Source organism: Pipistrellus hanaki (assembly GCF_964339955.1).
Source record: "Pipistrellus hanaki genome assembly, chromosome: 11".
In the NCBI taxonomy this organism is placed as follows: domain Eukaryota; kingdom Metazoa; phylum Chordata; class Mammalia; order Chiroptera; family Vespertilionidae; genus Pipistrellus; species Pipistrellus hanaki.
The window spans coordinates 9,996,790-10,012,529 of record NC_140513.1 but is presented as its reverse complement, the minus strand read 5'-3'; the positions used below and the strand labels follow the sequence as shown (position 1 = coordinate 10,012,529).

Genomic DNA, 15,740 nt, shown 5'->3' with positions numbered 1-15,740 from the left:
AATGCTGACACAACAAAAAAAGTTATACCAACTCAAAGCACATGTAAGCAGCTAGTATAGCATATGACATAACAATGAGTGCCTTTATCACTAACTATTTGTTAAAGTGTGGCTCACCTAGAAGGTGGTTAAAATGCACAATCTCAAGCCCCTCCCAAACCTACAGCTTCAGAATCTGAATTCAAACTAGAGCCCCAGATGACTGGACTGCATAGTTTGAGGACGAATAGTCCACACCGTGTGTCTTAGAATACAGCATTACTTTGCTTGGCGAGACAAATGACAGAGGTCTCATAGAATCAACTGGCAGCATCCTTCCATGTTCATTTCAGGCACTGAAGACATCCATGCAGGCTAGCAGAAAGATATGTAAACTTTAAATCTGAGTGTGTCTAGGGGAAGGTTAAAAGTAAGATCTGAACTTCCTGTAAGTAGTAACTTTAAGTGCAAAGCAACATCTTATGCAATGGCGAGAGGACAGAGCCTCGATCTGTCCTGGCGAGCAGATTTATCTCGCACTGAATTGCTGGGAGGGCGAGCTTGCTCGGTCATGGGGCTGGTGGGGTCTATTCATTCTGAACTGCTCAAGGACTTCTTAAAACGCAAAGATAAAGATGTATGAGAGTGCTGTGGGGATAAGGTATGTGCACGTGTGTATGTGAGAAAGGGCAGGCAGAGGCAGGGAGGAAGAGAAGATAGGAAATCTCAATTATTTTATGTCGATCATAATATAAAACATAATCCCCTTCCCACCCAGACTTTTTCCAGGGATCATGGTATAACTAGCAGAAGAAGAGAATATATATATAATTTCTAATGAATGGGATTTGATTGGGGCTACTTAAGAGAACTTGCTTATGACCAATCTCTCTCAAAACAGGGAGATGGCAGCCTGAAGGACAGCTGATGTTAGCCTGACATGGGTTGCAATCCTCAATTTGCTTCATATTGGCTGTATGATCTTGGGAAAGTAACCTTGCCTCTCTGGGGAGTTCTAAAAGAAACAGCCACAAGAGTGTCAATGACTCTGTCTTCCAGGAAACTTCGACGTTGAGGTAATGGGGGGAGGACCACACAGATATTTTTCAAGGATAAGAACAGGATTGCAGACTTAATGTCCAGGTGGGCTCTGCTTATTCTACCTCATTCCACCTCATTCCCACCAGCGCACCCCCTTGCACAGAGCGATAGCACAGAGTCTGAGTCCTGTTTCATTGCTTCTCTTAAAAGGTGAAATAGCTGGAGCCTGACATCATCCTGAAATACTATAACATGCTATGGATTTATAGCCTTCTGTACTCCTGGTCCTGATCCAGTCTCTGAAATTCATGGAACATCAGGGGTACTTTTCTTTAACTTTAGAAGTCCGCTGTTCAGCCACGTTAAGACTGCTCATGGCCTTTTTCGTTGCTTTTCCAATAGCACAAAATTTCAGCACAGAGAAGGGTCCTTGGAGGCCACCATCTAGCCTAACCTGTTCATTTAAAATCTGAAGAAAGTGAGATCTGGGAAAAGAATGAGCCCTGCCTAAGGTCAAATGAATCTGTTCACTGCTGAGAACAACTATGGATTTTGGCTCAGGACTAACACAATTCCCCAGACATCATACGAAGCATGTGGTATAAGCTGATCATGCCCAAGTTTACCTAAGTTGCAATCTCTCTTTTTCCCAATACCTCTCTGTCTGTCTGTGAATCCACCTGTCTGTCTACCCCCATTACCAACCTCAGAGTTTCTCAGCACTATTGCATTTGGGACTAAATAATTCCTTTCTGTGGCCTTTGCAGGAGATTCAGCAGCATCATTGACCTCTACCCACTAGATGCCAGTAGCATCCCCTCATTTGTAATAATCAAAAATATCTCTAGACATTTCCAAGTGTCTCCTAGGAGATAAAATCCACCCCTCCCCAGTTGTGGATCACCACACACACACACACATACACACACACACAATGGTTTAATTCTTTTAAAAACAACTGGAAAATGAGAGCTGTCTGGAGCAAACTAACTGTAGAGTTTGATTCATTAACATCATCATTTGAAGTTACAGAATCCTTCATCTCCAAGATAGCATAGATGCAGCTCCTGGACCATGGGCTATCCCTGGGAGACCAGGCAGCCGGAGGAAATATCCAGCATGGTCACTTGGCTGAGCCTGGGCATTCCCTGATGAAGACACTCACTGAGTCATCACTGCTCACTGGCGGAAATAATGGGAATATTCTACCAAAGGAAACCGGTTAAAGACACTGCAGTGCCCTCATTCAATGGAGTGTCATATGGCCATTACAAATGGCGTCTTTAGAGAGATGAAAATAACCCAGAAAGATGTGTGTGATGTTAAATGAGAAAAAGTGGGGTGGGAAGCAATTATGAAGATTGCTGCAACATGGAAAAATGTAGATAGCATAACATTCTGGGGAAAAAAGAACACAAAGGTGCATATATGCTATGATTTAAAATATGCACAAGTTAAAAAATGCACGTCTGTGTATATCTGAGAAATGAAAAAATTTTTAAAAAATCAAACAACTCCAATGTTTGCTCACAGTGCGTGTTTCAGAAACCATTGTCATTTCTGTCTTCGGTGACTGATATGTATAAACATGTATCGTGTTTATGGACATGCATAATTTGAATGTAAGAAGAATTCCTGGTGTTGGTGGGTGGAACATGAAGGAACAAGGAGTTCTTACAAACTCGCTTTCTCTTGCCTCTCTGGTGGCTTTCAAGCCAACCCATGTTTGGCTGTGCCAGCACAATGTGGTTGCAAGGGTGAGAAGATATTTGCATGAACAAAGAGGCAGAGAGGCAGGGGATACTGAAAGCAATTGATGGACGAAGTTAATAAATCTGAATTCAAAACATGGCTCTGCCACTGACGTGTGTGACCTTGGATAAGCCCTCACTCCCTCTCTAAATCTCAGTTTCCTCACTGGTAAACAGAGTGAATACTATTATATTATTTTCTTCAGAACATTTCTTAGTGGTTGACAAGAGATAAGGAATGCTCAAGTGTTTTGTAAATGTAAAAAGTAAAAAATAAATTGTTCACTATCCCCATACTACCACCACCATCAGGATCGTGATCACCATGATCCGTCATCATCACCATCACCACTAGTAAATGTATTCCTGTACTAATCCAACTCCCTCCTGGAGATATTTCTAATTCTCACCTAAGGGCATTAGGGCCTCCTTGTCCCATGGCCAAGTGGCTACTCCTGCCAATTCCTCCTCCGAGGAGTTTGCAAAGAAGATATTGAGGTGTGTAGTTCCATCCAGTCTAAGAATGTTCTTCAGTTCATTAACATCCAAGTACGCTCTGTAATAGAAAAAGAACCTTGGCTGTCATCACCATTCAAAAACGTGACTCTTCACATAACAGATACTGCTCATTCAGTAAGAGCAACTATGTGTCAGGCACTTTGCTAAGCACTTTATAGACATCAGCTCATTGACTTCTTTCAATACATAGTCTAAGGTAACTGATATGGTCCCATTTTATAAATAAGAAAATTATATCCCTATGCATTTAAGAGGCTTGATAAGGTTGCTCAGCTTACAAATAGCAGAGTTCAGTTCAGAACCGAGATTTATCTAAGGTCCACATCTGTGTCCCTAAGGACTCAGCTATGTAGACTGGTGACAGGGCCACACAATGTGAATATGTACAGATCAAGAACACAGACCGTGGAAGAGCGAACATATTTTCTAGTCTTGGCTTCTTTCTTTCTTCATTCACTATATAGATCTTGGACCATTCATTTGGTGTATAACGGAGCTGTACTAGGAAGGAAGCCTTCTTTGCATCTCCATACCATCCATGCAAGGAGGCACTGTTACTTGGTTTTCAAGATGAGCAACATGTGGCCAGCCCAATGTTACTAAACAGGCTGTCCAAAGCTGTAGAACTGGGTTTCAGGGTCAATTCTGTCTAGCTTGGAAACCCATACTCCTTTGATTGGGGCATCATGCTGTCACCTGTAGCACATGATTCTGCATTCTGCAAGCTTCTATGTCTTTGTCTGCACATAGATTAGAGAAGGATATTGTATTTGAGGTCACTGCCATGGTAGCCTGACATATCTGGAAAGTGAATTAACTCCCCTTAACTCTTTAATACTTGGGACAAACACATGTTGGAGAGAGAAAAAAATGGACTTTGGAGACAGACTGAGAGATCCTAGGTACTCAGTACTAAGAAGTCTTCCCTTACAGAAGAAGACTCTCCCATCAAGATAGAAAAGCTAAAGTAGGGGATCAGCCACAGGAACCTTATTCACGCTCATTCCTGAACAGAGAGAGGCAAACTGCTCTCTGCTCATAACGCCTCTTCCAGCTCCTGTGTTATGTTTGTCGTCATGTATTTTAGGGACCTCGTGAGCAGCTGATAATCACTTCTTAAGGAAGGTTGGAAATGAATCCAGTGATTCACTGATAAATGAATAAAAACATAAATAAATAAGCAGACAGGCAGCTTGATGTAGTAAGTGAGATAAAGTCTAGGAATAATGATATTTGATGTTTGCTGGGCCCTTCTATGTGGCCCAACTTTACATGGATTGTCTCCTTTCATCGACTTATTTATACTAAGGTAAGCAGCATTATTATTCCCATTTTCCAGAGGAGAATATGGAGGCTTAAATAACCTTCATATCTTGCTAAGGTCACATAGTCAGTTAAAAGTGTTCTCCTTTTTCACAATGTTGTCTCTCCTGGGAGGTTGGCACAGGGCCTGGCATGTAGAGCACATAATGATGGTTCCCTTGTCTTTCCCTCTGAGTCATGGAAGGGCCTCCATATGTGAAAGTAAAGTCCAAGCTTCCAGCATGGCCTGTAAGAACATGTCTCCACTTCTGGCCTCATCTCTCTCTGTTCCCTCTTGAATCCCCCACTGTGCACTGGCATCATCACTCACCAAGAAGCATCAGCACCAATACCTTTTCTCATGCAATTCCCTCTATCAGGCACTCTGATGAATAAATCCAAAGTCCATCTGGGACCTCTCCTCCAGGAAGACCTTCCTGATTTCTACATCACCACCACCTTCTTTATCATCTTTGTACTCATCCACCTCCTATTAGTAGGCACTCTAACACCATTCCAAATAATTACTACCCCTGTCTATATCTACCACTCTTTGTGGCTCTCTGGAGGGCAGGGGATACACCTTAGTCATCTGTTTACTGAGTCCTCAGCACATGGCTTGACACTTGAGAAGCACTCAATACAAATGGTTGAAGTTGAATTCACACTAGGAAAGAAAACGGCCAAAATATTTAGGTCACAGTCTGTTTCAGCACTTCCTTGCTATGAGACCCCAGTTTCCTTATCAATACACTGGATGCTTCACAGAGCATTTCTGTGGGTCATGACCTTACACTTCTACTCCTCCCTTTGGAATGGGAATAAGAGATATTGAGACCTTGAGTGCTCTCCTGTCTACCCATATCATCAAGAGTTCATAAAACCAAATATTCATGTAACCACAATCTTTACAGCTTTTCAAATAATGGGTTAACTCGAATTGTAAATACAGGCAGGGCCAGGAGAGGTTGAATCTATGTGGGCCTGAACATGATTCAAGTGACCAATTTCAAAGACAGCCACATAAGTTCAGATATTGATTCAAAGTCTTGCTATTGTGCCCTTTTCATCCCCAAGGTCCTACCCTCAGCTTCTTGGCCTGGAAACCTCATAAGGAGTTCAAACCAGACTGTTCTGTGGTGAAGAAGGAAAACCAACACTTATTAAGCACTTGCTGTATGCCAGCTCCACATGCTGTTCCATCTCTGTGCACATGTGATGCCACAGAGTGGGCAAGATGGCTTCGTCCCAAGCCAGAGCCCTGGCTTTGAATCAGCTCTTCCATTTGACATTTGGTTCAAATATCTTAAATGGGCAATTTACTTGACTCCTTGCACACCAGTTTCTTTATTCACAAAACACAAAAACAGTAATACTACCTATTTCATAGAGTTGTTCAGAGGATTTAGGACATTAAAACGAAAGTGTAAAGGGCTTAGAATAATGCCTGGCATGTAGAAATAAGTGTTTAGTTATTCCTATTATTTACCTCATCTTATAGATGAAGTAACAGGGGTTTGTAGATCACAGAGTAACAAGGCCAAGGGCAACTCTAGATGTGGCCAACACTTCCCACAGCTTTGCCCTCATTTCCAAGGGTACTGCAGGCCAGAGTGGAGAGGAAAATAGTGTGTGGGAGGAGAATGAAAACACAGAGAAGCTGAGGTTTTCTTGGATCAGCCCTTTTCACATTATTTATTACTAGAGGCCTGGTGCATGAAATTCATGCACTCAGGGGGCGCGGGACGCGGGTATCCCTCAGCCCAGCCTGCACCCTCTCCTAGTCTGGGAGCCTTCAGGGGATGTCTGACTGCCAGCTTGGAGTGGGCCTAGGTTGACAGTTGAACATCCTTAGCGCTGCCGCAGAGGTGAGAGAGGCTCCCACCACCACTACCACTGCACTCACCGGCCATCAGGCCGGCTTCTGGCTGAGCAGCGCTCCCCCTATGCAAGCCCTCTAACCACCTCCTGCATCGAGGGTCTGCCCCCTGGTAGTCAGTGGATGTTATAGTAACTGGTCAATCTGCCATTCAGTGGATTTTCATATTAGCCTTTTATTATATAGGATTTTCTAAAAGATTTGTCCACTTCCATCAAGTGTTCTCTCTGGTAGAGAACACAAATGTTATTAGAGAAAGTCACCTTTTCACCCCATGGCTCTAGGCTGAGAAAATTTCAGTGGGGGGAAGGGGAAGAAGGCCAGAGGAGACATTTTAATTGGTTGTTTATTCAGTTGTAATTGCAGAAGCAATCTTTTCAGAGGGTGGCATTCATTCTGGCCCAAGGCAAAGATGTGGGATGTTGGAAGTATTCCCCTGTTTTAAGTTTTCTTTTTTCATACTTTTGAGAAGCCTCTGTTTCTCAAAAGAGAAAGAATCCACAGTAGCCATCCTGGCTCCCAGCCCCACTAGTCTCTCTTCTCTCCATCTCTTTTTGGGGGCCCCACCCAAAGGAAAATAGTTCTGTGGCTGAAAGTCTTCCTCTATTTGCTAAGTCTTCCCACCAATTCAGAGCCTAGCTCGGTGTCTCCCAAATGCATCAGGAGAAAATCTTGGGGACAGGAGTTCATGTGAGTATCTACCTGCTTCCTCCCATCTCTTTAAGATATTGTGCATTCCTTTCAGTCAATGGCTGGAGGAGAAATCACAGAAGGTCAAATTGAGCAGGACCACAACTCTAGAGGGACTGAGGATGAGAAAAGGACAAGTACCTCCTCATGGCCACGTGCCTTTCCATTTTGCCACTGTGGGAAGGTTGGCCCTGAGTGTATAAGATAAATTGGTCAAATTAATTTTTTTTCAAATCACTAGCCCAGAAAAAAATCAATCCAAATACAAAAACTCTTGTGTGTTTGTTAATTTATAAGGCAATACTATTCAAAGTTGGATGGCCAGAGCTATGTCCATGGTTGCTTTACTTCTCTGAGTCTCCGTTAATGCACAGGGATGCAGTTGCATTAAAGGAGGCAGCTCAGCACAGTCTTGGCAGACCCCTCCATGTCCTGGTCTCCTATTTTCTCCTCCTGGACAACACCTGAACTGATAGTCAGCCTCTGGGTTTCTCCCTCACTCTCGGCTTTCAGTGTCTCATCCCACCATCCAACCTTTTTCTTCCTGCCACATCCTTCCACTCAAGTTCTCATTATTTCCTCATCTGAGAACCTCTGGTTTTCCCCAATTACACCCATTCACTAAGCGTGCCCACCGTTTCCCCTCCTCTGCCTCACAATCTCTTTTCCTGAGTCTCAGCTTTCCAAAACCTAACCCTCCATGCTAAGTTCAGCGTACAGGTGATGTGCTCTATGGACCCACTCAGGACCACCCACCTGTAACATGGGATAATGCTGTCCACACCTAAACGGGTTGTCTGAAGGACTGAAAGCACAGCAGAGGAAGTTCCTCGCACAGAGCCTGGCCCATAGAAGGCACTCCTTAGTTAACCTTGGCTATTTTCATTGCATTATTATTATTATTCCAATGATAATTATTAACAACACCAAAATCATCATCATCATTTCTAGCTGAAAATGATGCCTCCCTTCTCACAGTCTCCCTCCCTGCCAACACACACACACACACACACACACACACACACACACACACTTCGGATTCTGGTGATTCTATTATCACTGTCCTTTGTGTTACCTTCACGGTGTGAGCACCTGTCTTCCCCATCATGCTATGAGCATCAAGAAGGTGGAGCCAAATCTTTATCACCTCTGTGTCTCCCAAACTTTCCCTTCTAAAGAGACAGAGAGAGTGTGCTGCTAATGATTGCCAGTTATTGAGCACCTCTCTCTGAAATTGCATAACCTCAAAACAGGAGGAGAGGCACAGGGCTCAGGAAAATGCACCAACCTGCCCAAGGGTCACAGAAGGGTCTGAGGACAAGCCACTATTCACGAGGCTGGGTGGCAGCACTTTCGTGCCAATGAATGAAGTCATCCTTTCCTTCAGGAGACACAGTCCCCTGTATGAGAGCCTGGCTTGGGAAGTCAGGCATGGGAGAGAGCGCAGAATCTGCAGAACCTATGTTGCTTGTACTCTGGGCCTGTTGCTGCCACACTCTGTGGCCCAGTCTGCAGCGCAGGCTCACCACCTGCTCTGTAAGCACGTGAGTTGGCTCAGTGCTTTTCAAATCCCAATCTGAAGAAGGCTAAACCCACATGAACCAAATACATGTCTAAAGGAAAAATGTTTCCCAGTCAAATGGGTTTAGGACATGACCTGTTAAACAAGGCTAAATACATAGATTTCTTAATTGCAAGCATTTGCAGAGCCCTGAATATGCAAAAGGAAGTGTCGGTCAGATAGTGTATAAAGTGTTCCCAAACATATTGAACCCACCCAACCCCTGCCTTTACCCCAAACCCAAATAATAGAATAACCAAGACAGTTTGGGAAATGCTGAGCGAAAATGGAAAGTCCCTCCTAATTTGCATCATGCCCCTGAGCTGCCTCTCAAGAGAGGTGCCTCCTTTCTTCCCACACCGCCGTGCACCTGAACCCCACTGGGAAAGTTGCAGGTCCCCTGGAATGTCAGTTTCAAGGGGCCCAGCCCCACAGTGCCAAGGCACCCAGACTGTACCCCTCTGCCAGAGCCACATTTCAAAGCCATGAGAGCAGTTTTGGAGGGAGATCAAAGCTCTCTCAACTCAACTGTCATTAGAATATTTTCTTTATGCATCTCATTCACTGGCGAGTGCCAACAACATATTTCCTAAATGCCCTGGCCTGAGATGGTACAACTCAGTAATAATCTCAATGAGAGAGCTGTCAGGGCCTGTTTGGCTGAAAGAGAAGCAAAAGGGAACTACATTCAGAATGCAGAACGATAACAACAACAAATCCCTTAAATGAATCACAGAAAAGTTTTTCCAAGTCTGGAAACATAATACATGAGCTCTCTCATTTTAAAGATGGTTGGTCAGTGCTATGTATGGCTCACAGGAAGCCCAGGTCAAGATGGACCCGTTTCAGGTTCTATTCTCACTAAAAGCAAACTGACTTCCCCTCTGCAGAAGAAAGAGTCTCCAAGGATACCTTTGAGAAGTGTCATGTCATGGGACTGTCCCCTGGGCACTTAATCAGTGTAGGTGGGTTACAGGGCTGGTGCCAGCCAGTTGGAGGCTGGGAACAGTTCTTTCAGATTACAGAAAAAGGCAACAGATTGCTAGAGTTAAAGCCACACCTTAAGAGATGGACAAGGGTTCAAATGCTCCCTCTCCTACTTAAGGGTGGCCTTATAGAAGAGACTCAGCTCTCTTGAACCTCAATTTTGTCATCTGTAAAATAGCAATGCTCACATTCAACCTAGAAAGAGGAATATAAAAACTCAAGGAAGCAATGCATACGAAAGTACCTAGAAAGATGCCTACCCCATGGAGAGGCGCCATGATGCCCAATTCTCTTTTTAGCTTACTCAAGGAGCTAGAGAGAACAGGCCTTCGCCCCCAAGGCTGTGGTGTCCTTTCCTCAGTGAACCCTGGTTCCTATCACTGGACCGATGTGGTTATCTCCCTCACAGGCAGGTGCCCTATTTCCACAGCTAACAGAGCGAGTCATGTGAACATCGCCTATTTGCAAATCCTAATGCAGCCTGCCATTCCCAGGGAGGATCTCAAGTCCATGACCCATTCCTCCACTTTCAGAACACACTGGGCCATTTGAAAGTGATTATCAAACGTAAAGATCAAAGCCACTCAAGACAAGTCATTAAAGCAAGATAAACCTCAGAATGTTTATTGCATCCATATCCCTCCGTTCCAAATTACAAGCTTTCTCCAAGTGCTGACCAGTTCTAAAACCTGGATTTTGTACTTTTATCCCAAGGGCCCTCATGATCTGGACTTTATTCTCCTGCTTACTTTCATTGTCAGAAATGCTTAAATATGCCTCTCTCTTGTCTCTAAGGAGAGGCAAAGGAAGGGGGGGGAGAGAGAGTGCATGGAGAGTTTATTAAATTCTAGGAATTCTGAATGATTGGTTTCCAAAATAATAGCTTTTGTGTAAAAGCTAGATACACAGTATAAGGAAAATGTAATAGCACCAATCCAAGATTAATAGAAAGCATAGCCAGTGCTGCTCAGTGGTTCAGTGTCAACCTATGAACCAGGAGGTCATGGTTCGATTCCTGGTCAGGGCACATGACTGGGTTGGGGGCTCCATCTCTAGTAGGGGGGGCATACAGGAGGAAGTCAATCAATGATTCTCATCATTGATGTTTTTCTCTCTCTCCCTCTCTCCCTCTCTTCCCCCCCTCTCTCCCCTTTCCATTCCTCTCTGAAATCAATAAAAATATATTAAATTAAAAATACACACAAAAAAATCAATTGAATAAATGATTCTTTTATTTATTCCCACCAACTCCCTTCCTCCATGCATATCATTCATTCGGTCTTTTCCTCTTTCCTTCACCAGAATTTACTGAGATGCTACCAAATACCATGCTTTAAGGTAGAAAATGGGCATACAAACAAATTCTACATGGCAGAGTTAGCAGTTTTATGAACGAAGTGAGACAAATCAGATGATCACAACATAATGTGATAATACTAATAAAACCTACCATTTGGGGAGTTGACTACAACCTGGAACTGCTAAAGTACTTTTTTATATTATTTATTTGAAGCATTAGAAGAACACTATAGATTAGGTGTGGGTATTCCCAGGTTATAAGGGAAAAACCAGTGAAGTGACACCATTTTTCCAAAGTCCCTCCTCTCACTCACAAGTGTCAGAGGTGGAATGTGGGTCCCTAGCTGTTGGCTATGACAGGTCATATCCTTCACTGTGAATCTCTTCTCTTCTGAGTGCTATAATAGAAGGGGTGCTGAACATGATGGAAGCACAGAGCAATGACTTCTCCCTGAAGGTGGGTAAGATACCAGTGAGGTTTTCACATGGAAAATAAACACTGATTGGAGGTCAGACTGAGTGTGGGGATCGGAAAAGGGGCCAAAGCTCCAGAAGCCGAGAGGCATGCAAAAGTATGAGAAGAGTGAGGTTCTGCAAGTCCTCTGTGGTGGTTGAGAAGTTGGGGACATGGGAAAAACTCCCCAAGATGAGGCCAGAGGGGATAGCAAGGGCCACATCGAGAAGGTTCTTGTACAGCAGGTTATGGAGGATGGAGTGTCCAGAAAGCTCTAAGCAGACCTGGCAGATGTTATAAAGATAAAAATGACCTGCTTCATGTTTCCCAAACAGCTTTCTTTCCTTTCTGGGGGAACATGGAAGATGGTCTGGAGGAGAGAAGAGAATGGAGAAGCAGGAATTGGCAGTGGCTTGTGGAGAAACCCTAAGAATATCGAGTAGGAGAGTATTTATGCATAGGGGACAATTCAATGCTGAGTGGGGGTGGTAGGGAGGTGAATGAGGATCTAGGTTCTGACTCGGTCCACTGGACATTTCCCCTTACTGGTCTCAGATTCTGTACATCAATGCTCTCCTGCCCCACTGCTGGCCCCTTAGGAGTGTTGTCTCTTGGGGTTTTGCCCTCTGCTGAGTCACATGGAAGGTCAACTTTTGGGAAAATCACTGTCTGTGGCTCACTGCGGGGCAGGATCATGCCAAGCCCAGGACATGGGTTGGATCAGAATCATGAGGATTCGGTTGGGAGGAGAGGAAGGTGCTGACTCACAGGAGGGGTAAGGCCAATGGAGACATTCTTAGATCTCTGGATCATTTTTAGAAATTGAGGTGGAAGTAGTGATTTTTAACTTTGACAAACAAATAAAGCATTCGAAAATGACCCCCTCCACACACACCCACATGTATGATGTCTCTTGTAGAATAAAATAAAAGATACTGGAGTAGTCCTTCAAAGAAAAGAGTAAAATTATCTTGGAATAAAGGATACTAATTTAAAGTGATTACCTTTCACTAGAAACCATTCAAATCCCATTTTTTTCATTTGTCTTTTTGGAAGTGGCTTCTGGAGAGGCTGGAGCAGAAGGCAGAGTGTCAGAACACCTGGTTCCTGGCAAGCTTAGTGACACCCTTGGTGAACATGACTCAGACTGGAAGTGACTCTGACCCCTAACAAGTCAAGTACCCATTCACTGTGTTTCCTCAGCACCTTGATCCTCTCCATAAAGCATGGATCCAATGAGCTACTGACCTACCTACAGGGAATTCCATAAGGGTAGAATCACACCTATCTTGTGAAATGTTCATCGCTGTACTCCAGCTCCTAGCACTGTACCTACACACAGTAGGTGCATACACACGCAGAGTGAAATGATCCGGCACTTCCTAAGATCTCTGCATGGGGTACCATAATCTTTGTTTTACAGCCCCAGGTTCTCAGAATTTACTTATTTTCAAGGAAACCTTTAAGCAACAAGAATACCCTGATAAGAAAGAAGAAGCAACAACTGAATTGGGGTGGTGCGCTGAAAGTACTAGAACAGTCATGTGGCCATCTCACGTCAAATTATTGCTTGCACAACAGTTCCAGGGCCCCCAGCTGCCTCTTCTCACCACCTCATTTGCCTCTTAGAGGATCAAAACCACAGTTGATAAATCATACACTGACCACAGTGAGCAGAATACAGACACAGTTCACCAACAGCCCTGCGGTTTGTCTTATACTTGGAGCACAATTAAATCAAGACAAATCACCTCTATTTCATAAGCCGTGGCAGCCGCAATGTTCTAGGTAGACTGTGTAGTTTGGCTCTACTTATTAGCCATGAAAACCAAGGAACTGATGTGAAGAGTGACTGAACAATATTATGTTTGGGAAGAACAGAGCAAGAATTACAACATCATCATCAATATGGCAACCTCTAGATTTTCAGTCTGCACTATGGCCCCACATACAAATCACCTAACCTTAGGCAAATCACAGAATGATCTAAAGTTAAAACTACATAGTCCTTACAGTAAATGTAGACCTCTCTGGATGACCTCGAACAAGTCTAGGAACTTCCCTAAATTTGGGTTTCTCCCGGGGTTAGAAAAGAGATAGGTCTCATGGGGTCTTGTGACAGTCAGAGATTGAGTATGGGGAAACGATGCTGGGAAAAGCATGACACTATAGGTCAGGCTGTCGAAAGGAGAATTAAATTCAAACTGATTTTTGGAACAAGGATGCCACATTCAGGGCCTGAGGGCCCCTAATAAGTAAAGGAGCAGGTACACAGACTGCCTGAGGTGGGGTACATCATTAGGCCACCGCCGGGACTTGAGTCTAAGGAGTAGGATTTTTTTTTTTAAATTAACTTGTCATAGAGCATACTTGTTCCTTCATTGCTACTCTGAATACATTAAACTCCATTAAGATGTAGGGGCCGGCAAGTCCCTGAGAGGCAAGACCATCTCTTATCTCCCTTGATGTCTCTAGTGTCAGTGTCTGGCATTATTTGTACCTTTTCAATATTAAGTTCCCTCTCAAGCCCGGAACCAGGATGACAGTGTCTGATTTGAAAATGCCTGTACAGGAAAAGATCTGAGAAATATTCTACCCAAATCTACCCACTTTATAGATGAAGAACTGGGAGTCAAAGAAGTAAGCTACTCCATGCTGGCTAGGAAGTTACTGGCAATATCTACTCCCTTCCTAAGGTATTGCCAAGCCACAGGCAGACTGGGTTTTTTGTTGGTAGCACACATTCTCAGGAAAAGAGCTCTCTCTTGTGTCTCTCTTCCATCCTCTGTATGATTCTGAGATGCTTCATGCTTTTTGGAGTTATAGTCACCCTTGTCCTCTGTGTCATAAAAATAGGTCAGTAATCAGAAGTCAAGCTCAAGGCTAAGAGCTGTGGCTGGCTGGCTGCACCCAGAAAGGCTGCGATCACAAACATCAGAAGCTTGAAATGGAAGCAATAGGGCCCTCATCTCCACCCTTCACCACCAGACCACCCACACAACTCTAGGACAGGGCAAAACGTGAGAGAAGCAAAGAGTGAAGGAGAAAGACAGAACAATGGGGAAATGGAAGCTATTTGACTTGCACCAACAAACCTGTGGGCAACACCCCCTGCTGTGCAAACACTAGTTTTGTATTTTCAGAAAGTGAGAGAGGGGTGTAGGGATTCCCTCAGGAGGTGGACAATAAGCCAATGGTGAGTTTTAAAGATAAGCTGAGCTGTGATCCATGTAGGGACATCTGGTTCATGCAAACAAAAGGTCCTGCTGTTTGTCCTCTCAACCCTCCCTCACACACCCTCTGCTTTGTTCCCAACCTGAGAGGGCATGTGACTGAGCACCGAGGCTGTCATGAGTGGTCAGTGTCACCAGTGGAAGGAGAGAGGAAAATGAGAGTGCTGACTATGCCTGACCTAGGATGGAAAAACCCCACCGCCTCCTGCTGAGAGCCTCAAAAGAGCACCCAGTGCTCCCATCCGTCCAGGAGCCAGAAGTGGACACACATACCAAGAAAATGGGTGGAAGGGGAGCCACCTCAGATCCCCGCAAGTTGGGGGAGATTTGAGGGGGGGGGTCTCCCTGGCGAGTTCCCAAGAAAAAGAGTCCAACTGAGCATCAGTAACTGAGAGAGAGTGTGCAGCTGCCAGAGCCTCTGGCCAGGAGGTGGCTCACTCCATCCCTTCCCTGCTCAGTGTGGGCCTGAGGGCGTTAGGGCATCCCCCCCTTTCCCAGGACACCCCCACTCCCCGCCTTCCCTAGGACCAGCGTGAATTACTCAGCCAGCCCCTTCCTCAAATCCCAGCCACGAGCTTGCCTTTTGTTGAAAAGGCATTAACTTGTGTGGTATACGGCTTATCTCTTGAGAAAATGGATACATTAGCCTTTAATATGTGCAGAGCTTCGGGGGGGTAAAGAAACTCTTTCAAAATGAAATTTGCAAGGACCTGGAATAAAAGGGGCCTTGGTGGTAAAGAGTGGCCAGGTCATCCCAAGTCCCATGCCAGTCCCGAGGTTCTGGCGAGGGGCTTAGGATTTGGGGGGGTTGGGAGAAGCATGGAGATGAAGAGACATGTGTGTAAGAGGTCAGAAGATTTCCCGGAGATGGAAAATCCCCAAACTAACCAGCACTGCTATTTTGAGAGTTCCGCTAAGGACTATATATTATTTCACTGAATCCTCTAAACTTTTACATGTGTTACTATCACCCTATTTTACAAGGCGGCTACTGAGTCTTTGATAAAGGAAGAGACTTGTTCAAGGTCACAGGAATGTTAAAGGA

The 15,740-nt window shown here is 44.4% G+C and overlaps 1 protein-coding gene across 2 annotated transcripts in view; it reads right to left on the bottom strand.

The window, feature by feature from the left end:
* The window catches only part of PAPPA (pappalysin 1), a 214,836-nt gene that overhangs the window by 157,105 nt on the left and 41,991 nt on the right, over positions 1 to 15,740 (bottom strand). For both annotated transcript variants that reach the window (XM_084898874.1, XM_084898873.1), the window contains exon 3: positions 3,182 to 3,327. In XM_084898874.1, the coding sequence (XP_084755000.1) occupies positions 3,182 to 3,327 (146 nt within the window). The remainder of the gene's footprint in view (positions 1 to 3,181; positions 3,328 to 15,740) is intronic.